Source organism: Ptiloglossa arizonensis, chromosome 2 (assembly GCF_051014685.1).
Source record: "Ptiloglossa arizonensis isolate GNS036 chromosome 2, iyPtiAriz1_principal, whole genome shotgun sequence".
Taxonomy (NCBI): Eukaryota; Metazoa; Arthropoda; class Insecta; order Hymenoptera; family Colletidae; genus Ptiloglossa; species Ptiloglossa arizonensis.
The window spans coordinates 31982936-32005077 of NC_135049.1; the positions used below are offsets into that span (position 1 = coordinate 31982936).

The 22142-nt window shown below is 57.2% G+C and overlaps 1 protein-coding gene and 1 long non-coding RNA gene across 2 annotated transcripts; both read right to left on the minus strand.

The window, feature by feature from the left end:
* Positions 1 to 2053: 2053 nt before the first annotated feature.
* LOC143143369 (uncharacterized) lies at positions 2054 to 19138 on the minus strand. The gene is made up of 4 exons (XM_076304519.1): positions 18784 to 19138; positions 6937 to 7055; positions 3300 to 3393; positions 2054 to 2357 (listed from the first exon to the last, which is right to left on the minus strand). Exons 1-4 carry the CDS (start codon positions 18997 to 18999, stop codon positions 2190 to 2192), a joined length of 597 nt encoding a protein of 198 aa, XP_076160634.1. The 5' UTR covers positions 19000 to 19138; the 3' UTR covers positions 2054 to 2189.
* On the minus strand, positions 19008 to 21672 carry LOC143143370 (uncharacterized). The gene is made up of 2 exons (XR_012991120.1): positions 21341 to 21672; positions 19008 to 19294 (listed from the first exon to the last, which is right to left on the minus strand). It is a non-coding gene; the product is annotated as an uncharacterized LOC143143370 (long non-coding RNA).
* Positions 21673 to 22142: the final 470 nt, after the last annotated feature.

Sequence of the window (22142 nt, forward strand, 5' to 3'; positions counted from 1 at the left end):
CTAAATCTAACGACTAGAATCTGCCGGACAAAGCGTCGCGCGTCTACGCTAGACTAACGATCTACGACATCGAGGCGAGTTTTTGCGAAACTTTACCTATCGGCTTTTAGACGACCGTTTGTACGCTGTCTCCGTAGCGACTTTCTACGCGTAATTCGCGAACGTACGGTGGAACGAGGGCGCGAGTTTCGTTTCTCGAAATTGTAAAATTTCCACGCCGAGAACGCGCGGGGACGTTTTTATCGTCGACGGACGCGATCGGGACTCGTTGCGCGCAACGAAAGACGAAAAAACGATCGAACGAAAAACAGACACGCCGGTCCCGTTCCACCGTCGAATCGCGAAAAACCATTAAACCCTGTAACACGTAATAGCACTCGACTAAATGGCACGTGGAATCCGATCGGTATCGATCGTCTTCCTTTCATTTGGCGCGAAACCGTTGCCGACGCGACGATCGCGTGGCATCGTCGCGATCAACAACCACGGCGAGAACTTTGTTCGATAAATAGACGGGCGAACGGACACCGAGGGGGTGAATGGATGGATGGATGGACGCGTACGCGGACAGACGGAGACAACGAAGAATGGCGGAAGCGGGCATCGGGGTGCGGGAGCGAGGAGAGCGTTGTTCCTTGGACCGCACGGAATATGCAGTTGTCCCGAAGCTGATCGTCGGAACGCGCCTGACCATCGACGTACAATAAACCGCGTCGAGTCGTTCTCCCACCGGAAAGACGCGAGCCGATCGAGGCGACGAGCGACGAGCGAGTGATCTTACGGTGAGCGGTTATCGCGAAGAACGCGTCCTGGTCGCGTCGACGAAAGAAAACGGGTACTCCGTTTCGAGATTCCGCGAGCGACCGATTCGTCGAACGGTCGTTCTTCGAAGCTCGAATCGCTCGGGTGGGAGAACGGTTTACACGCGCGACCATCGACGTACGACGATACGCCGGTTCGAGTCGTTCCCCCGTCTAAAGTACGCGCGAGCGATTATCGCGAAGCTCGCGTCGTAAAATCGTCGACGAAAAAAACGGTGACTCGATTCGGAGTATTCCAAGTTCCCGGTGATTCGTCGAGCGATCGTTTTTTTTTCCCCCGCTCGGACGGGAGAAGAGCGGTACGCGCGATTCCGCTCGATCGTCCAACACCGATTCGCGATCGTTGGATCGCGCGATGCGCTCGCGTGGTCCGCGTACGGTATCGGATACGGCCGTGAGCGAAGCAGGTGAGTAGAAAAATCCTCCTGGATGCCGATTACGGGGTACTCGGTCGTCCGATCGTTTCGTCGCGCGGTCGATTCGAGACCGAGTCGATCGACGAAAGATCGAGATCGCTTTCGGGACGCATCGTGACACGGCCAAGTTTCAAGTTTCTACTTGCAATTAACAAAAATAAGTATCGGCGTCGATTCTGCGCCGATTCACGATGATCCCGCGAGAGTAGGACGAAGAGGAGGAGAAGAAGGGATACTCGGCTTGGCTCGAGCGGGGCGGTCGGCGAAACTCTCGAAGAACGGAAAACGCGGAACGAAGCTCGAGAGGCCCCGGTGTTCCGGCATCGAGTTTCCACGGAGCGGGCCGAAGCGGACCCGGTGGACACCGCGCACCGCGCACCGCGCACCGCGGAAAGAAGGGCGCCTAGGAAACCGCGCGACGGTGCTCCCGCGTAACGCATCGCCCTGGGAGATTTACGACCTTACGTGCTAATACTTTGGAAAATGCTTTGGTTTCTTCTCGATCACCGTTGCTTTGTATACTCGACTTAGGTATCGTTCGTCGCTAGTTAAAAACTACTTAATTCGAGCTAAGTTAAACACTACCTTTGGACGTTTGGTATTCTTTGCTTTTTCGTTTGGCGCGCTCGCTTGCTCGCTTCTTTGGCTGCTCGTATTTGCTCCGTCGATCGTTGACGCGGGACCTCGTCGGGGGCGTATCGGTTGCTCCGCGTTCCTTCGCGATTCCCGTCGATTTCGAAGCCGCCGGACGCGGAGGGAACGCGCCCGCGCTCCCACTGGCTGCGTCGCGCGTTCACGGACCAGAGAAAGAGGGATTCGTCGAAAAATAACGACGCGACCCGTCGCCGGAGGAGGAAAGGGGTTTTTCGGCGAACCGCGACGCGATCCTTTTTCCCTTCTACGTGTAGTGCTCGCAATCCCCACACTCGGAGAGCGTGGGTGTGGACGAACACTAGGTGGCGTTCGGATCCTCGTAGGCCTTCTCGTAGTCCCGTCGACGGATCACCGCGAAGTGAGTCATCTGGAAGGAGTTGGTCTTCTTGCAGCCACGCTCCAACGTACCCGTCATACTGTAACCCATGTTGAAGTCGCTCGACGAAACGTTCGACGTCAGGTACAACTGCCGACAGAAACAGACCAGCGTCGTTCAGACGTATCGACGGTACACCGAGATCGTCGGCTCGCGCGAACAACTACGAACGGTAATATCTTCCGTGGCGAAGGATCGTTTTCGGTTCGGCCCCTTCGGTGCTGGCTCGTCTTGGAAAAGCATCGTCGGGGTCCGTGGCTACGCGAGCGTTCGAGACGGGAACGTACGTGCTGCTAACGTTCGCGTTTTAGCCTCGTAAATTTCCCCGTCACCTATACGTTACGCCGTCGCCGCACAATAGAAGCCACTTTAGAATTTGGGTCGTTCGAAAATCCCCGGGTCTCTCCGCCCCGTCGCGGAGAAGAGTCTCGCCACGGAACGCGAGCGACACTTTCCTCCGAGTGGATCGTCGACTCGGGGAGAAATATTTCGACGGTGTCGAGGTACGGACGATCGAATTTTACGGTCTCGAGAGCAGGGGACCGATGCTCGAACGCGAAGGAGCCAGGTGTATCGATTACCGTCGTTACGCGAGTTCGTTTCCACGTCGCGAAACAGACGCGAAATTTCGACTCGGCGATCCGTTCCACCGAGCTCCGTTTGCGAAGCAAACAAGACGCCGTTTTGTTTCGCTCGGAAGACATTAGCGACCACTCGGAAGAGTTTAGCATCCAGACGTTAACGCGTTCCACAATTTTCCATTCTGCTCAAAGTTTTCCCAGCCTCCGAGTTACGCGATCGTTCCGCGTACTCGAAGCGGCGTACCGTTCCGCTTCCGCGCGGCTAACGATCCAACGACGACGTTCCTTAGGAATTTGCGAAACGAGACCCATTCGAATAGCGCGTTCACGTGTTTCCTTTCAATTAGAGCGTTTCGCGAGCCGCAATACCGACGATACTTTCCGCGTTATCGATCCGAGCGACGAATTACGCGCGCATTCGCGATCCATCCCGACGCGAGAGGAACCGTACCTTGAAATCGGGATCGGTCGTCATTCTCTTGAAAGAGCCGATAATGTAAAGCGTGCCCGTTCCCGTGTCCACCATTTTCGCCTGGGTGCTGTACCTGAAACAGAAACGGTCGATTCGGTGAGCAACTCGCTGAAACTACGCCGACGAAACTTTACGAGTTTATTAACCGACGTTGGTCGTCCTCGTTGATTCGTGCGTCTAACACCGCGTGGGAATATTTATTCGGGGACGAGTAATTACGAGGCCCCCCTTGAATCGCGATCGTCGGGACGCGCGGCGTACGTTTTCCCTGGCCAAATTAAGAGAACGGGGCGCCGATTTTCACGGGTGAAAATTTTCCAGCTGTCGCCGACAGCCGACAGCCGACAGCTCGCTCGCGGAAAAACGTGCACTTGGTCGGGGGGTCCTCGGTAAGCGTTTTATCGTCCCGTAAATCGGTAATGCGATTACCGTCGCTCGTACGCGACACGGTTTACGGCAATTTGTTTTCTCCGCGCCTATTTTTCCACCAGCCCTCACCCCACTCGTACCGTCGACGCTTTATGCTTCGTCGGCAGGTTGCGCGTTGTCCGAGAAACTGGGCTCTCGAAGGGATCGAACGCGGGACGACCGCGCTACCGGGAGTTTCGAGGGGAACGAACGCGACGCGAGACCCGATACGAGTCGCGACGACGAAAATAACGATGGTTCAGCGGTACGAGATGGAACGCGGAGGACAAGAATACGCGATAGAAAATAACCGAGAGAAAAGTATAACGAATCGTTCGTTCGGTTCGTTCGAAAAGAACCAGAGCGGGGGACACCGCGGTTCAGGCTACCGCGAACGAGATTCGGAAGATCGATGCGCGACGGGCGACGCGCAATCTTTCGCGTACGTTAGCACCGCTCGGGAACGGAAACTTTTCGAACGTATTGCGTTGCACGCGAAACGTTTAACGTAGATTCCGCGTAAATGGTCGTAAATCTGTTCGAAGGAAAATACGACGAGGAGAGTTTCGGGTCGGCCGGGAAGACTCGACGGATCGAGAAAAGCGAAAAATAAAACGCGTCGTTGGAGTACTCGGGCGCGCAGTCGTACGCGCGAAACGAACCGAGAATAATTAATAAAAGAAGAAAGGTCGGGAAAAGAAGGGAGACGCTCGAACGGGGAAAGAATGGCGGCGGGAGGGGGTCGAGCGTTTTCGGAAGCGGAAGGGTGGAGGATAAGCGAGGGTGGAGAACGCGCGAGCGGGCGAGCGGGCGAGCGAGCGAGCGAGCGAGCAAGCGAGTGGGACGGCCCTCCCCGGTGACTCGAGGGGCTTATTCCGGCGAGCGCTTCAGCCGGCGACGATCATTAAAAGTTTAAACGCCCTCCATTGAAGTGCGGCGGATCCAACACTCGGTTTAAAATCCACTATGGCTGGTGCTTTGACTTTTCCTCCGGTCCTCGATTCGCTTCACAAAGGAAACTTCCAACCGGAGCACCCTTTCGATGCTCGACCCGTCGTCCGATTGCCCGAGCCTCGTTTCTCCGCGACGATCGTTTCCGGATACGGGAATGCGTCGAATCGGCGACCAAGCGCGAAACCAGCGAACTCGAATCGACCCTCTCGACCATCGATTCGCGCCAATCTCGCGAAATACTCGAGCTCGCGCGCGATGCGGTGTACCCTCTGCGGGGAAAACTTTCCGAAAACGAACCGAGAGGAATCGATCGTTGCCCACGAACGATCGGGAAATCTTGCGCGATGGACGAAGGCGAGGCGAGGCCGGGGGCTACCCTTCGAATCGAGCTCGACCATCGCGAGCTTTGATCCGCGTCACGCGCGAACGGTGTCCGAGCCGTGCAAAGACCGGGCGTATTTGCATCGGCGACGCCCGAAAGTTGGGATCGGTCCGAATCGAGACCCGTCGACCGGCTTGTTTGCCTAAACTAACGCGGTCCTGCTTGCCTGCCTGCCTGCCTGCGGGGGCAGCGGCGAGATTACTCGACGGGGAATATTTAGGAAAGCCCGTGTACAAGTTCGGTCGAGCGGGCGCGCATCGCGAACCACCGAAACGTACTAGTTTCGTAAACACCGCAACGATCCGAAAACTTTTCGATACTCTCCGCGCTCGGTTCCTCGCGAACGAAGACGCTCTTTCCGTCGTTAACGTCTCGTCGCATCTGCGATCCTACTCCCGCGATAACGCCGGAGACAATACCGCGCCACGTGGCTAAAGAAAGAACGAGACCTCGATCGATCGACCGACTCGCGTTTTCCGCTTCTTTCTCGCGAGATTCGAGCTCGTGTTCCGCTTCGAGTTCGAGAAAGAAGAATCGTGCAAGGAGGGACGAAACAGAGGACACGGGACAGGGAGATCGTGTGCGTTTTCCGCTTCTTTCTCGCGAAATTCGAGCTCGCGTTCCGCTCCGAGTTCGAGGAAGAAGAATCGCGCAAGGAGGGACGAAACAGAGGACACGCGGGACAAGGAGACCGTATGCAAGGAGTACGACTAAGACGCGGCGTATTCCGTGGGATGGCCCGAATCGAGGGGATCGCTATAAATCGCGAAGCTTATCGGACTGGCAGGTTGGCAGCCGGTTTAACGGCCACGGCGGCGTCTAGGGTCGTTTTGCTAGAAAATCGCCGAATCCCGGTTTACCAGCTAGCGACCGCGCGATAATCGCGAATCCGTGCCGCGCGTTATCCGTTCTCTCCTTCGCTGGTTCTCGATCTTACCGTATAGTTTATCGTCCGAGTACAAGGCGACGCACTTTGCACCGACGCGGCGAGATCGCGCGCGAGTTAAGGGATAAGCCGCAATTGGCGAGCCGCGCAATCGAGGATACCGTGCGCGTTCTCTCTCGAGAGAGACACAGAGAGACGGTCCCCTCGACTCGCAGCCACCTCGGGGCATTGCCCGATCGCTCGACGAAAACGAACCGACGAGGAATCGGCAGCGAGCGAGTCGGTTAACGTCGGGTCGTCCGATCTCCCGTATCTCTCGCGAGTCGAAACGCGAGCCAAAACCGAGAACGTTCTTCGAAAGTTTCTCCCGTTAATTGGCCAGCTCGGGGAGTTTTCGAAGACGGTTAACCTTTCGTCGAGGATCGTCGACGCATCGAGAAAACTTGTTCCACGAGTGTTTCGTTGCTCCACCGTCGAAAGTTGCTCGCTCGCGATTAACCTCGGTGTCGCGAAGATCGAGGGAGCGACGACTCGAGCGGGGACTCGCGAAATGAGTTCGAAGTTCGAACCGTGCGAGAAACCGTTCTCGAAACGACCGATCGAAAGTTTCCGACGACGGAAACGGGCAACCGGCATAGTCGAGAAACGATCGCGAGCGATCACGCGTATCGGGAACACCGTCAAAACTCGCGAGGAGCGGGAAACAAGGGGACGGTGAAATTTCGAACGCGGCGTGTCCCTGTAATTCTCGAGCGACGACGCGGGAAACGGATCGTAGACATTCCGGCCACGTAACCCGAAAGCACGAATTTCCGTCCGCGCGAGGAATACGATTATGGGAAAACGTCGTGGCGGCGTACGTGTGCATCATCGGCCACGTTCTCCGCGGCTGACCCCGTTAACGCCGCAACAACGTTATCGTCGCGTCGACGCCTCCTCGTTCCTCTCTCGCTCTCTCTCTCTTTCTCTCTCTCTCGGGGACTTACCTCCTGGTCCCAGCAACTTCGACGACCTTGCACCGACTTCGACTCCACCAGAACGGCGTCAAGGTCCAGTAGGAACTACTCGCGCTTCTCGCCCAGCCCTCCTCCGGAAACAGAAGCACCTGCGACAGACAACGAGCATCCCGTGCTCGAGGTACAGTGTTCCCGGCTCGTGCGCGTGCAATTTTTCCCTCGCGTCGCGTCGCGAGGAAACTCGCTCGTCCCCGTCGGTTTTCGTTCGTTCGCCGATCGAATTTCACCGCGCCACGGAGACATTTTTTATATTCCCCGAACGTGTTCGCGAGACCGTCCTCGACGAGATCGACGAAAACGAGGCCGCGTTTATTTTTAATTATACGCGACGCGATGTATTTCCGAGGCGACACGAATGACGTACAATTAAAAATAGTCCGAGCGAGGTCGCGCGTTTCGACCGATTTTCGCTCGGAAGGACCGTACCGATCGGTACGGCGAAGCTCTCCCGATATTAGGAAAAACGTTATTTAAATTCCATTAGCCCGGGCTCTTCTCGTCGTAGCGAAGGACGCTCGTGGTTCGCGGCAAAGTGTACACCCGAGCGACGAGATTCGACGACTCGACTACGGGCACCGAAGGACGAACGAAAGAGCCGACTCGTCGATACGCGGAAAGGAGGCGGTGCTCGAAAATCCTGGCTCGAAGCACCGAGACGACGGAAACGAGAGACTCGAGTCGCTCGGAGAAACGAGTTCTCCAAACGACGGCTTCGATGCGCCTTCGAGCCGAGTGTACAGCGACAAAGTTTCTCCGTCGCGTTCTCTCTTCGAACTTTATTTTTTTTCTCTCCTTCCGCGGACATCGCGTACCGCGTTCGAAATACCAAAAGTGTTCGAGTTCGCGAAAACTGCCGCGTGCTCTTCTTCGAAAGCATCGCGTACGCGACAGAGCCGAGGAGGAACCTCGTCGTACGCTCGCGAAAATGATCTTCTCCTCGGAAACGCGTCGCCTCTTGGTCGCCGGCCATTGAAGACGTACGAACGATACCGTCGCGTCGAGGTTGAAAAATATTTGAAAAGCGACGCTCGTTGCCCGGTCGTCGACCACCGCGGACAACCGTCCGTGCGACGTTAAATACCGAAACATCGAGTCGAGCTTTCACGCGCCGTTAAATTCGCGAATCGCGTTACCCGAGTTCGATTCGACACGCTGGACTTCACCGGAAATCTATCCCGGCCTCGAATTTCCTCCCGATCGTACCGGTACGTCCTCTCCGACTCGAACCACCGGTTTTTGCGTTCCGTGACGTTGTTCCGCGATTTATTCCCGTACGTCCCTCGTCCGATATTTTCGCGGTAGATTGTCCCGACGATTCTCGACGTATCGCGAAAGAAAGATCCGGATCTTGGTTCCTCGCGCAAAGTAATCAAGGTCCGACTAAACGGTATTCAACGCGCTGGGTAAACGTCCGAGACGGGAGCACGAAAGAGTAATCGCGAATCGCTCTCGCGAGGGCCTCGCGAGCCACGCGACGAAACAAAAACCACTCGACGAGTTTCCACGTTCCTCTCAACTCGAGACCGGTCTTCCTTTCTCCGGATTTTAACGACGAAGCTACGAGGAGGTACGCTTCGACGTACGACTCGAAACGCGGAGGGTCGACCGCTTTAGAATTTCAAACGGAGAGGATTCGTATCGCGGTGAACGTTTCGTCGTCGATCGAGTCGACGATTGCGACCGATTCGACGACGGAAGGTGGAATCGACGAGCGTGAAACTCGCGATCGCGTCTCTCGACGAAAGAAGACTGCTCGTCGACGGAGAATACGGGCAATCGAGAACGTTTCGATGATTAATCTTCCACGGACAAACGGAATCCCGAACGCGTTGTCGGCGAGCGAAGGGAGCCAACGAGGAGTAACCGTTGCTCTAGGAAGGTCGTGGCAACGCTCGATACCGTACACGGCGAAGCGAGGCAGCTCGCGCTTCCGTTCCACTACCGATCGAATAAGCGAATCTCGTCGCGTTATCGCCGCTTCCTGTGGCTCGCTTCGGGCACCCGCTCCTTCCTCTCGACGCGTCTGGACTCGCAAACTCGTGGAGGCGAGCTCGCCCCGTCGTCCGCGACGCGTCAGCTCTCTCTCTCTGTCTCTCTTTCGAGCGCGTCTCTCCCTTACGTCGCGCGTCCGGCGTCTCCGTTACGTTTCATTACGGTCTACTCGGTCCTCGTTGTCTGCCCGGTTCGCTCCGTTGTTCTCGCGTTTTGTCCCCCCATCGTCGTAGAAACGCGCCAGACTCGTGTCACGGCGCGCGCTTAATTACACCGCCCGGAAATTATATTAATACTCGTTAAAATTCCACGAACGATTTTCACGGCGTTAGACGACGCCGCGTCTAGCATTCGTGACCGGGGTGGCGTTCGAGATCATCGAGTGCGCGCGAACGAGGAACAAGGGGAAAAGTTTGCCGCGCGTCGAAGTTGCTCGACTCGCGGAACGAAATTGCGAGAAAACGAGCGACGAAAGAAATCTCGGTTCGCGTTTCACCTCGTGGTGCTCGCGAGTTTCCGGGTGTACCTCGGGATCGCCGACGACTGCCGCGCAGAACCCGTCGGCTTATTTACCTCGAGTAGGTTACACGCTCGTAACACGAGCTCCCAACGACCCCGTAGCTTCTCCACCGATGCGACGCGCGACGCGCGACGCGCGACAAAGCGGAAAATACTTTTACGGACGGTTCCTCCTTTCTCGCGGCGCGCGCTCTTCGTCGTCTTCGTCGTCGTCTTCGTCGTCGTCGTCGTCGTCGTTGTCGTGGTTGGCAGCGTTGCCTTCGTTTTTTCCCCTCTGTTTTTCTCGCCGCGTACCCGAGACGGTTTCTCGCGGTTCTCGCGCGCGGGAGCATCGACCTTGCTCTCGCATCGGCCAAGAGGATTTCTCTCGCACTCGAGAAACACTCCGGCGTGGTATCCGAAATCGTCGGGCGAGCCTATTTCGCGCGATCGTCGAGAAGCAAGGGGGACACGCGTCCCTCCGCGACGCTCGAAAGGATCCGATCCGTCGAGGGAGATCCATCCGGCGATGAACGGTAGGCCGCGCGCCATTCCCGCGACCGGCTTGCCCGCGTACCTTGCCCACATTACGCGCGCCGGATACACCGGTTAATCCGATAATCCGCTGCTTCGCGTCGTTCGGTCGTTCTCGTCTTCGTCCACTCGCCTGCTCCGACGAGTCTCGCCTCTCTCTCTCTCGGCTTCCTTTTCGCGCTCGTTGCCGATGAACGACCAACGAAGCACCGAGTCGAATTCTACGCTTCTCCTCGTCGCTGATCTCCATCCGTAGATCCGAAGTATACGTGATCCGAAAAAGACGCGAAAAAAGACACGACTGTTCGCGCGCAACGGACGTCTCGAACGGGGAACGAATATCCGGCAAAGGTTACGAGAAACGCGTAGTCGCAAAGGACGTCGGGGATTAAACGACGATCGCGGTTATCCCCGGGGAGTCTCGTATCTCCGCATTAAGTCTCGGTAACTGCTGGTCAGCCGGTGCTTAATCCGTGGGGGGAAGGAGGAGCGGAATCGTTCTCGGAGCCGCGGTTCGTGGAATCCTCTTCGAAATTCCAGAACGCGAGGACCACCCTGGGGATAACCGTGCCCGCTCGCCCGCCCGCTCGCGCATACACACACACACACACACAGAGAGAGAGACACATACATGCGCGCGTCGAAATTGGTCGAAATAGAGGATCGAGGACGCCGTAACGCGAGCCCGATCGCGTTACAACGCCGAATCGAGTTGCGAGCGAATTTTCCGCGAGCGTGGCCCGCCCGGCGCGACGCGAACGAAAGATTTCGAAACGCCTCGAAAGTCGAGGGGGGCTGGCAATCGCCGACCGTAAGAATCTTTATCCTCTCTCTCGCCGAAACGATTCCGTAAATTTTCGCGAAAGAACGGGGAATCGAGCCAGGCCCCGCCCGGATAAGACGGTTTCCCGACCCCTCGCTTCTTCGCCGATGTCGGTTTCGATTTCGGCGTTCAATTCGGATTCGAGATTGGCCGCGCGGCAATCGCGGGCAAAGGCTACCGATAACGCGGGGATTTCCTATATATCGGTAGATTTAAGCGAGAGGAGGGAACTCGAACGGCAAGGTATATCCGAGGAATAAAAGTAAACTCGATCGCGGCTAGGTTCGAGGGTAAAGGGACCGAGGACCGGTTCGCGAAACTCGTTACTTTTCGGCAAGGTGGAAGGAGGAATGGTCGCGCGACGCGAGATGAAAGAAAGAGAGAAAGAGAGAGAGAGAGAGAGAGAGAGAGAGAGAGAGAGAGAGAGATCGCGACGCAACGCGAGCGAGACGTCGCTCGGTTCCGTCGCGATCGACGCGACTCGTGGCCTCGGTAATCCAACGCGCAGCCTAGAACTTTCGCTCGGTGCGGTTTCTGGGTCACGGGGTGGATGCAACGTCGCACGCCGACACCGTGGCAAGGAAGAGAAACGGGTAAGGGAAGAGGAAAGGCGTTCGACATCGGATATCGGAAAGTCGATGTCGCGCGCGGACGGGGCCTCGAGATCGCGTTACGGAAACGAGCCGATGCGACCGAGGGTAAGAACGCGGTCCGCGATCGATTCGACGCGGGATCGAGCAATTTCGCGTACGCTCGCCCTGCTCGCCCTGCTCGCGAAGAAAACCGTGCGAGTCTTCCCTTTTCTTCCTCGTCCGCGGAACATCGCCGGTTCGTTAATTTCCCTCTATCCCCGGTTTCCGTTCACCCGAACGAGGGAAGCCCGAGCGAGCGGGTACACCCGAGGACAAAGTACCGGGTATTTTCTGGGTTAGTCGCTCGAGAAAACGGTAGCCCGGTAACGCGATGCCGTTCCGGACGATAAATATATACGGTGTATACGTTGTATACCTAAATTATGTATACACGGTGTACACGTACACCCCACCTATACAACGGTACGCCCGGATTAAATCCGGCTTCGTACGAAATCCCAGAAATCGCGGCAGCCACCGATCCGTGCGACGCCACGGTCAGCAATACTTTACACCTGCCACGCCGGCAGACCTAATTAGATGCGACGGGCTTAATCTTGCGCGCGTAATGGGGTCGTCGAACCGAACGTGCAACGATCTCTTCCCTTTCGCCCTATCTCGAGGACGGTGCCGGGATACCCGCCGGGACGGGGATTTAAACGAGAATTCGATCGAAAGCCCGCCCCGCGACGACCCGGGGACCCGTATATCGACGCGGACGAAGCGAAATCGGTGCCCTACGACGGATACGGATCGTTCGTTTCGCGTCGCGAGCGCGTAACGGCTACGCTCCGCGTCGAAACGGCCGCGCGGCGATGCGCGCCGTTCCAACCTGTAAACGAATTACCGATTCGTCGGACCGACGGATCGGGAATTCAAAACGAATATTTGCTCTATCGGCGAGCTCGCGTTCGTTTCGCTCCGAGCCCGGTACCGTGGTCCACATTTTTCCGCCTCGCGTCGCCGCGACCCGAAACCGGGGAAACTCGAGTCGTTTCTCTTCCCCGTTCCCTCGTCGATTCGATAAACTCGGCCCCGTGCGCTCTACCGGTAGCCAACTTCGAGTCGAATTCTCCGGCGAGAGTGAACCTTCGACTCGATTCCGATCGATTCCTTTGCCGGTCCACCCGTTCTCGAATCGCGGCGTCGCTCCCTCTCCGTCCGGTTCCCGTCCCCGTCGCGAACCCCATTTGCGAGTCAAGGAATTACTCTTCCGGCGAAATTCATTTACATCCGACGCGGCGCCGCGCCGGGACACGTTCGTCGCTCGTGAATCTTTCCCGATCGGTTTTCGTTTCGGCTGCTACGCGAAAGGAAAGAGGATCTCGCGAACCGGAACGACGTTTCTCGCGTCGTCCGAAAACTTCCCTCGTCCGTCGAATCGACGAAAGAGCACGTAACGCGAAGCAATTAAGCGAGCGGCGCATCGTCGAACTCGTTACCGCTGAAATTACGTTTCCGGCGTCCACTCGGTCGCGTTTAACGACTCAATGTCGAGCGAGATTCGTTTGCGTCGACGCGACGACGAATGGCCGCGGCCCCCGTGACGTCGATCCGGCCGGGGAGAAGCCTCGATCATCGCGCCTCGTTCGTTCGATCGACCGATCGACCGGAACTATGCGCGACGATCGTAACTTCCCTCGACGTAAGATCGCGTAGACCACTCGAAGAAGAGAAACGCACGCGTACGATTCCTCGTACAATTCGAAAAGCTCGCGAAAGGATCGGGCGACCTTCTCGAAGTCGAGAGTCGACGAAGACGACGTCGTTGGTCGGGGCGTAGCGTGATTTCTGCGGGAAGCCACCGAACGGTGGAAAGGAAACCGGAAGAGGAAAAAAACGTCGCGGTAAGGCTTGTTCGCGATTCGATCGTTCGTTCGTCGAAGGGGTGCCGAGGGTGGCGCGAGGTAGACGCCAGGAGACGCGAGGAGACGCGAGGAGACGCGAGGTTGACGGGCGGCGGGTGACAGGAAACCGGTGGCGGATGGCGGATGGCGGATGGCGGATGGCGGGAAGCGGGCGGTGGAAGCGGAGAACGGGGAATACCGCGGGGTTGAAGCACGGTGTAGGGGCTTAAACAAAGGAGGGTCGTTAGAAACAAGTGGCGCCGATTAAAAACGCCGACGCCACTCGCCGCGATGCATCGACAAACACGCGACATCGTGTTTTTCTCGGAGTCCGTTTTCCTTTCTCCTTGCCTCCGTCCTGCCCCCGCCACCGTCGCCGCCACCGTCGCCGTCGCCGCCGCCGCCCGGTCTTCTCCGTTCGACCGAAACGAGATCGAGTCGATAACGTTCCCGACGCGACTTTCCTTCCGCGTTAACGCGTTACGCGTTTCCCTCCGTTACCGGTACGCGCGCGGACGATTCCTCGACGGGCACGGGACGGAGCGAACGTTTTACCACGCCCGGAGTGTTCCCCGGATTACGGAAACCCCGCGCGCGGAGATTTTGACCGCGAGGAGGCACGTATCGCGAGCGTACGTGAGCGTAACGGTGAACGCGGAGCGCGGTACGCGAGAGGTCGAGCGAGTTAATCTTTCAGAGGGAGCTCGTACAACGAGAGGTCGCGTCGAGGGTTAATCGGAGCACAGAGGCGGCGAGTCCGGGTTTTAGTTCGGTTCGAATACGCGTATTACCGCCGAAAGAGTTTCCCTTCTTCTCCGGAAGCCCGCGCCCGCGCCCGCGCCCGCGCCCGCGCTCGTGCGCGCAAAAATTCCTACAAAGTATTACCCTTTCGAGCGACTCGGCTGGAAACGAACCGGGCCGGGAGAGAGTGTGGGAGAGAGGGAGAGAGGGTGAGGGAAGAGGGAAGAGACAGAGAAAGACTTTTGTTCGGTCCCGGTGCTCGCCGGAATTTCGTACGCGCAACGATGCGCGGAAAAAGGGGCACGCCGTTACGGTAAGAAACCGCAAAGCTCCGCCGCGAGGGACAAGAAGCCGCGAGGTGGGCGTATCGCAAAAAGCTGCGTAATTGCGGGTTCCGGGCGAGTCCGGAGGACGCCGCGAAAGATCTGCCCTTCCGCGCGGGCCACGGGGGGTAACATCCTGCGACCTACATCAACGAAAGCGAGGATACATTATTACTATCATCGGAAAGCAAAGCTCCGATGGTGCGACGGCCGCAGGGTGTTTCAGGGTCGGTTGCCATGGCAATGCGCTGGGACAGCCACGGGGTGCAGCCTGGAATATCCACCCTCTTGCCTCTTTTCCGCGATTCTCCCTGCTCCCCCTACGGTCGCCCGTCCACCTCTCTCTCTCTTTCTCTCTCTCTCTCTCCGTATACGCGTCTCCTTTCCTCTTTCCCTCCTGCTCGCCCCTTTCGCTTCGCCTCCTTTCCCGCTACCCTCGACCGTTTCGCTTCTCTCTCTCTCTCTCTCTCTCTCTGTCCGTCCCTCTCTCGCACGCGCGTTCCTGGCTCCTGCCTCTCCTCCACCGACGAATCCTTTCCCCCGTCCCTCGGGCTTCTCTCGCTCGTTCTCTGTCTCTCTCGCGTTCTCGTTCTCCCTCGGCATTGTTGCCTCCGAAATCCTCTCCTCCGACTCTTCCTCGGTGGTTCGGAACTCGGTTCTCGCGCCTCCGCGCCGGTTCGTCTAATCGCGTCGTTCGCTCGGCGCTTTATTTATTCGTCGCGACGGATTCGGTTCGCGCGCGTTTCGTCGGGTTGCCGCGGTGTAGAACGATCGATGATGCGTGAGCGACGCGCACACCGGACGAGAAAAAGCGGCTGCCAGTTACGGTATCACGGCCAGAACCCGTGCTCGCGCGATCAGCAAATACAATTATCGGGCCGAAGATTCCTCCTGGCCGCGTGGAATCGTTCCAGCTCGGTTCTATTTCCGTCGTTCGGGTCCCCGTCCCGACCGCGATTCGACCGTATTTTTCGAGCGACCGGTTTTCTTCGGAGTCGCGTTTTTCCGCGATAAAAACGAAACCCAGACACGCGGGCGCGCGTCGGAATCCTGGCCGTTGGATGAAAAGGGCCCGCGTCTCTCCGTCGGGGTTTTCATCCAGCCGGCAGCCAGCCCTTCCTCGCATTCATCCGTTATCGGAGCTTCCCGACGACCTTTGGCTCGAGAACAAACCAGTCTCGTCGATTCGAGCGGTCGCATCGATCTCGATACCGAGACTCGAATCCCTGGCGGTCTTTTTTTCCGCGGAGTCGAGTTACCCCGAGCCTGTAGTCTCGCCGCCGAGGTTCCCTCTTTTTTTTCCCCTTTTTCTTTTTCTTTTTTTTTTTCAGTCCACGAGACGACGGGGTCGGCCGTTTTGCTCGAGAGGAGTCGGCGACGAACTCGTCCGCGTAACAAGTCGAAGCCACGCGCGCTTTCGCGAGCACCCTTTCCTCTCCGTTCGCTCGGCGCTCCTTCCGTTCGGCTCGTTGCCTCTTCGCGCATCGGAGAAAGGACACCGGCGACCGTAACGAGAGACTCGCCCCGAAACTTTTCGCGCTCGTTAGAAACTAATTACTTTCCGCGCGCTCGCCTCCGATCGGTGGAAAGGCGGGGTACTTTGAGAGACACCGAGCCGACCGTTTCGCGATCAATTCTCGGTAGCCACTTTCGAACGCTCGCCGAATATCGCGGAAACTTTCCCCTCGAGCGATATCGTCGACCGTTACCCGTCCTTCCATCCAGGGGGATGTTAAATTCCCGCGAACGCCGCTAAAGCGCAAACCGCGAGAGATCGAATCGTTGATAATCGTTGGTTTCGCGCGAACGTAAACGGAACGATAGTTTCGGTGCGTCGTTGAAAACGGAAAATTAATCGACTGGTATAACGCGAACGAGATCGCGTGGCGTTCGACGGATCGTCGGAACCGGCAGCACGAGGAAAGTCTTTCGTTCGCGTCGCGCGAAAGAAACGCGGATAAAGTCGCGACCCTCGACCCTCGAGGCTCGTTCGTCATCTCCGAGATCGATCGCCTCGCTCGGCGAAAAACAAAACCGCAACCGCCTCCTCCGGGGCGATTCTAGCTCGCGTCGAGCTGATTTCACGGCCGATTTTTGACCATTGGAAACGAATCGGGTCGTGGGACGAAAATTTCGTACGATCACCTTGGACGTTTCGCGAGCCGGAGTACTCGTTCGGGGCAAATTTTTCCTAGACGTTCGAGCGGAGGAAAAGGGTAGCGTCCAACGGAGAAACGAGACGAATCCTCGAGGCGTAGAATCAACGCCCTTTGCGAGCGCGGAGGTTTTTGCTCGTTCGAGACCCGGGGGATGGTTTCGCGAAGAAAGAGAAAGCTCCGCGGCGAAGGAAGCGGAACCCTTTCAGCCAGATATCTTTAATCGCGCCGACATAAAGACCGTCTACGACACCGAAAGTCGGCGAGGTCGAGCCTCGCTGCCGCCTAGGCCATTCAACGAGCCAAACAATGCTCCTTTTTATCGGGACTGCGAACCTCGCGGGGACGATACGACCAACGCGCGTGTTTACCCTTTTTCTTTCCTCCTTTGCTCCGCGACCTTTCTCGCGGGTTCCGCGTACCGAGCGGAAACAACGCGGAAACAATCGGACGATCGTTTCGCCTTTATCCCCGCGCCTCGCGATCGAATCCTCGAGAGTCGAAAAAACAGACCGCGAATCGAAGCGAAACGAGACGCGGAAAAGGGCTGTTTCGGCGCCTTTAAAATGCAGATAACGAAATCAGCCAGGGAAATCGTACTCATCCATATTCAAAAGATTTCTTCGGAAGAATTACCATTCGCCCGGATTACGGGTCGTAGATACGAGAAAACGTATTATGCCGGCCGTCGCGTCGCGTCGCGTCGCCTCGCAATTCGTGCGCGTTTCTCGCATTACGAGCGTAATCTTCGCTCGGAGTTATTTCGCGAATCTGGAAAACGAGACGAGGGTGAGAATCTTTGGCCGCGGCGACGGAAAAGAGAAGGACGAAACGTGGAACGTTCCGACTCGTACAGAGTCGCGGTCCGATCGAAAACGTAAGCGTATTCTCGCGAAAACCCCGACGCAATATTTCACGAGGGCGATCGACGATCGGAGAGCGGTATCCCCTCGTAAAAATTCGTCGTCGGATACTCTTTTCTTCGTCGAAGCGAGCAACGCCGAGCCTACGGTTTCCCCTCGCGAAGGAAAAGTTCGATTCGCGACCGAGAGGATGCCGTGCGGCCTTCGGGCCGAGACGAGATTCGAGGGAGGACGAGATCCAAGAGAGAGAGGAGAGAGAGAGAGAGAGGGCAGAAGGGGGCCTCGGTGGATAGGAGAGTAATAAATGGCCGGGATGAATAATAACTCGGTTATTGAAAGAAAATTCCGGCCGATACGAGTTTCGAAACTCCGAGGCATTAGCCCAGTTCCAGACACGGGATAAGGCATCGACTCTGTTCCTTTTCTCTTCTCGGTCCGTACCCCCGCGTGCTTTGTCTCCCTTTCGTCTTTCGTCTTTCGTCTTTCGAATTCTCCGGCTGTACGCTTTGGCCGCCGTTACCGCCGAGCCAACGTCCCAATCTAACAGCCTCGCCCGTCCCCTGCTCGCCTACCGAGCCACGTCCGCATAATGGCTATTCAGATAGCGAATCGATTTATTTCCCCGGGGGCTTTCGGAAACTTGGAGCCTCTCGAGCCGCGAACTTCGAACCCCGCTCCTCTCCTCTCCTCCTTTTCTCGTATTCTTCCGTTACCCCTGGAACCCGGAAACCTTTCGAGCGCCGCGATACGTCCGGTCCACCGTGTTCGGGATCACCGTTATCTTGGCGAGTTCGCGCGAAATACGCGAGCCGAATCCCCGCCGGCTTCGGGGCACGAAACGCGCGAGAAGCGGAAAAACCGTGGACACTGCGGAAATCGACGACTCGGCGCGCGATCCGGTTCCAGTTTCTCGAGTGGCGGAGTCTCGCGACGAGAGCCACGGTTCGAATGTCTCGATGGTCGTTTGTCGCTGACAGCTCGCCAAGAACCTCAAAGGAGTCCGGTGGTCGGTCGACCGCCGAGTCCGGGTTCCGGACCGCTTTTCGCCGACTGCGTCTCCTCGTTCGACCGCGTTCAATGCCGTATGAAATTTCTCGAGTTATCGACTGGAAACCGACCGTAAAGAAGTCGCCGAGCCTTTCGTACGAGAGGTGTTTCGTTCGTTTTTATATTCCGAAAGAAACGGGGGATCGATCGTCGAACGTTCGTCGTTGTTCCCCGATGGTTTATTTTGCCGTTACGATCGCGCCGGAGGGCAAAACCAACCGATCCCGACTTCGTCTCTTACTTGCATCCACCGATGTCTTCGTTTCGCTCGATTGAAATTTCATCGACGATGCTCCGTATCCGTATAATTTCGTCTCGGACGATTCGAATACGCGGCGAGATCGTCGCGCATCGTTCTTACCTTGTTCGGATATCCGTTGTAACGTAGAAGCTTCTTGCAGCATTTGCCGCGGTTCTCGTAGTAGAACATCTGGACCATTTCTGCGCGATCGGTCGCGGCGCTGACGGTGAACGGTGCACCGTCGTTCCCGATGCTCCTCGAAGAGGAGGCCGATTGCTGCTGGGCCGGTGATTCCCGGCGGCCGAGTGGCACGCACGGACACCACCCCGAGACCATCACACCGATCGACCCGGATCCACCTCGATCCCACGCGCCTCTGCCCTTCGCCTACCACGATCGCCTCTTCTTCGACGGTACGCCGCTTCTCATCCTTCTCCTCGTCGCGTCTCGCCGCTTTTCCGCCCGGCTGACTCGCTTCGGCTAATTTCCCAGAGTTCTTTGGCACTTTGTTCCTTCGATAAACACTTTGGTGGAAACTTGGTCGACGCTGACGCGCGATCCGCCTTTTCGTCCCCGTTTCCTCGACGGCGCGACGTTCGAGTCTCGTGGAGTTTCGCTCGGATTATCGGGCCTGAAACATATCGTCGAAACGTTTACACAGACGTCGAGCAAAGTCGCGGGAATCGCGAAGAGAGCGCGCGGTGATCTGCTCGCGCTCGACTCGCGGTCGAGATTCGAGCGATCCGTCGAGCGATCGGCCTCGTTGGCCACCAACCGCTAACTAGGTTTTTCCTCGAGCAGTTGGCCGCGCAACGACCGCTTCGGTCGCTCGACTCGAAAATTTTCTCACGGAAAGGTATCCGATCGAAGACGAAACGCGCGCGGGAAACGAGTTCTCAGCGAGCAACGATCCAACGCGAACGGTATCGGTACGGGAAGGGATTCGATTAGTCGGGAGCGATCGGTCGGTCTGGTTTCCGGCGAGCGAATCGAGGGAACCGATGGAATCCATCGTCCGTTTGTCTGGCTTAACTCCGCGGAGTTTATTTCGGGATCGACGGACCGCGAATTCCGTGGAAAAATGGAAGCTCGCGCGGGAAGGAGACTCGTCGCGGGAGAAGGTTCGTCGAGCGATCCGGCTAATAATTCCGTTAGCTCGCGAAGCGTTACTCCGCTCTCGAAGAAAGTCGAAGTCGACCGCGCCGGCAATATCGCCGGGCGAAACGCTAGAGGGGATAGAAAAAAGGAAGAAAAAGAAAAGAAAAAAAAAAAACAAGTCCGCGAATTTGCAATTCATGAGAGAAGTCGAGGGTATTTGTCGTCGACGAGGCAGCGATATTCGCAGGATACGCCGCCGCGCGACCTAGTTCGAGGACGGCGCCGCGCGTCTTTTAACTCCCCGTCTCCGTCTACCCTCGACGGTCTACCGATCGTTTTCGCGATCGTCGACGACAATTAAATTCAACGATACGAAAAGAATCGTAGACGTCGGGCTCCCAGGATAACGAGCGTAGGAAACGAGCCTCGTCGATTTACGTCTCGCGGAGAGGGACGATATCGCGCACCGTCACCCTCCCTTCGACGAAAACAAGAAACGAGGAACGAGGAACGCGTTGTTTTATCGTTTCCGATCGGCGACGGTCTCGCGACGATTTTCCAACCCGCGCCGAATTTCCGTGGAAAATTCACCCATTGTTCGACGATGATCCGCGCTGTTTGCCGGCCGCAAAAAACTATCGGAGCGTTTTATATCCCTGGCTCTGGATAGGGAGCGAGCGACCGTTCGCCGATGCGTCGGAGGGACAGGGGGGGCCAGCCGCGGCTAATGGAAACCGCAGGTTCGACGAACTCTCGGGAAAATCGGACGGAAACTCGCGCTTCTGACCGACCAGTTTCGCGTCCAACGCTACCAGAAACGATAAACCGGTATCGAACGGTGCGGTTTTATTCGCCCGTATCCGAGCGCGGCGAAACCGAGTTCCGTCCAGCCGGCTCTCCCTGCCGCGATCAAAGTCGCGAGAATCGTGGCAAATTTTTCATCGTTCGACGGAACTTGGACGCGATCGCGTTCTCGAGAGGGAGAGAGGATCGTTACGCGCCAGATCCGACGAGAGGTTCACCGTGAACGCGTAGCAAAGTATCGCGTCTCGTTCGCGCCGTTTGCCTCCGCGCTCGACGACGTACGAGATACATCGAGCGATAAAGATTGCGTTTCGCTCGACGGTTCGACGAGTAACCCGCGACAACGCTGTCGAACCGCCGAGACGAAACGCTTTGCGCGATATCTCGCGAGCCGTCGGAGCGGGAACGGAAACGCGGGACAAATATTTTTTCGGGACTCCGTTTGTGTACTCGGTTCGCGAAAGCCTCGGAAATTCGTCCGGGCTGCGCGGGCGTTTGCGTTTCCACTTTTCCCGTAACCGCGTAAATTTCCACGTCCCTCCATCAACCGGCTCGAGGTTTCCCTCGCGAGTCACTTCGTCTTCTCGCGGTTGGTTCGTCCGTCGCTCCCCTACTCGGTTCTCGATGCTCTCGTTCCACCCTCGCTCGGAGATACTCTCGAGAAATAATCCTCGGGCGAGCTTTCGATTTCCCCGAGCTCGCGATACCACCGGATCGAGCGATCGGCCGTAAAGTTTTCTTCCCGTAACCGTTGTCGACCGTATAAATTACTCACCTCGGGAACTTGCCGGCAGCTTCGAAATCGCGCGCGGGCGGGCCAAGTTTGCGTCCGCCCGGTTGCGAGAACCTCGAGCAGGGTATCCGCGGCGGCGGAGGAGGCGGCAGCGGCGGCGGCAGAGACCGTAAACTCATTTTCGAACTCGATAACTCAACCGTCGAAGTCGGGGCGAGTAAACTTTCTTTCCCCAAGTGGCGGCAAGTCGCGAAACTACGCGATGCAAATTTCAAAACGATCGAACGTTAATCGGGCGGCGCGTGGCCGACGCTCTCGGACCACCGGGGCCGCGTTGAATCAAACTTTCGGTTCGGTCCGCGACACGGAGAACATTTTCCCTGCGGTTTTCGTTCGTTGGAACATTTGTTTTTTTTTCTTTTTTTTTGTTCTCCCCGGAGCCGCGCACGAGCCGTGTCCCGACGTCGAGCGTACGTTTTTTCGCGCGTCGAGCTCGCTCCGACGATCGTGCGCCGTTAATAGCATTTTTCCGTCGGCGTCGAAGGCGTAAAAACGTTTAGTCGAGGCGAGCGTTGTCGCGCGCGCGATACAACGGCCCTCGCGACGACGCCACCGGCGCTCGACGACCGAAAGGAAAGAGAGGAAAAAGGAAACAGGAACGAAAGAAAAAAGAAATCCGTCGCGCCGCAATTTCTTCACCCGTCGAAGTATTTCTCGCGGACAAGGAAAACGCCGCGCACCGGGGAACCGGAAACAATGGATCGCTCTCGTTCGTTCGGAGCCATTTCTCGCGGCGATACGCGCGTTGATGAAAATCGCGCGACGAACCGGACGCGAGATCGAC

Coding starts and splice junctions, on each gene's coding strand:
- LOC143143369 (XM_076304519.1), bottom strand. CDS start 18,999: ATGGTCTCGGGGTGGTGTCCGTGCGTGCCACTCGGCCGCCGGGAATCA. Junction 3,394..6,936: donor GAAGTTGCTGGGACCAGGAG/GTAAGTCCCCGA, acceptor TTTCTGTTTCAG/GTACAGCACCCAGGCGAAAA. Junction 2,358..3,299: donor CGACCGATCCCGATTTCAAG/GTACGGTTCCTC, acceptor TTCTGTCGGCAG/TTGTACCTGACGTCGAACGT.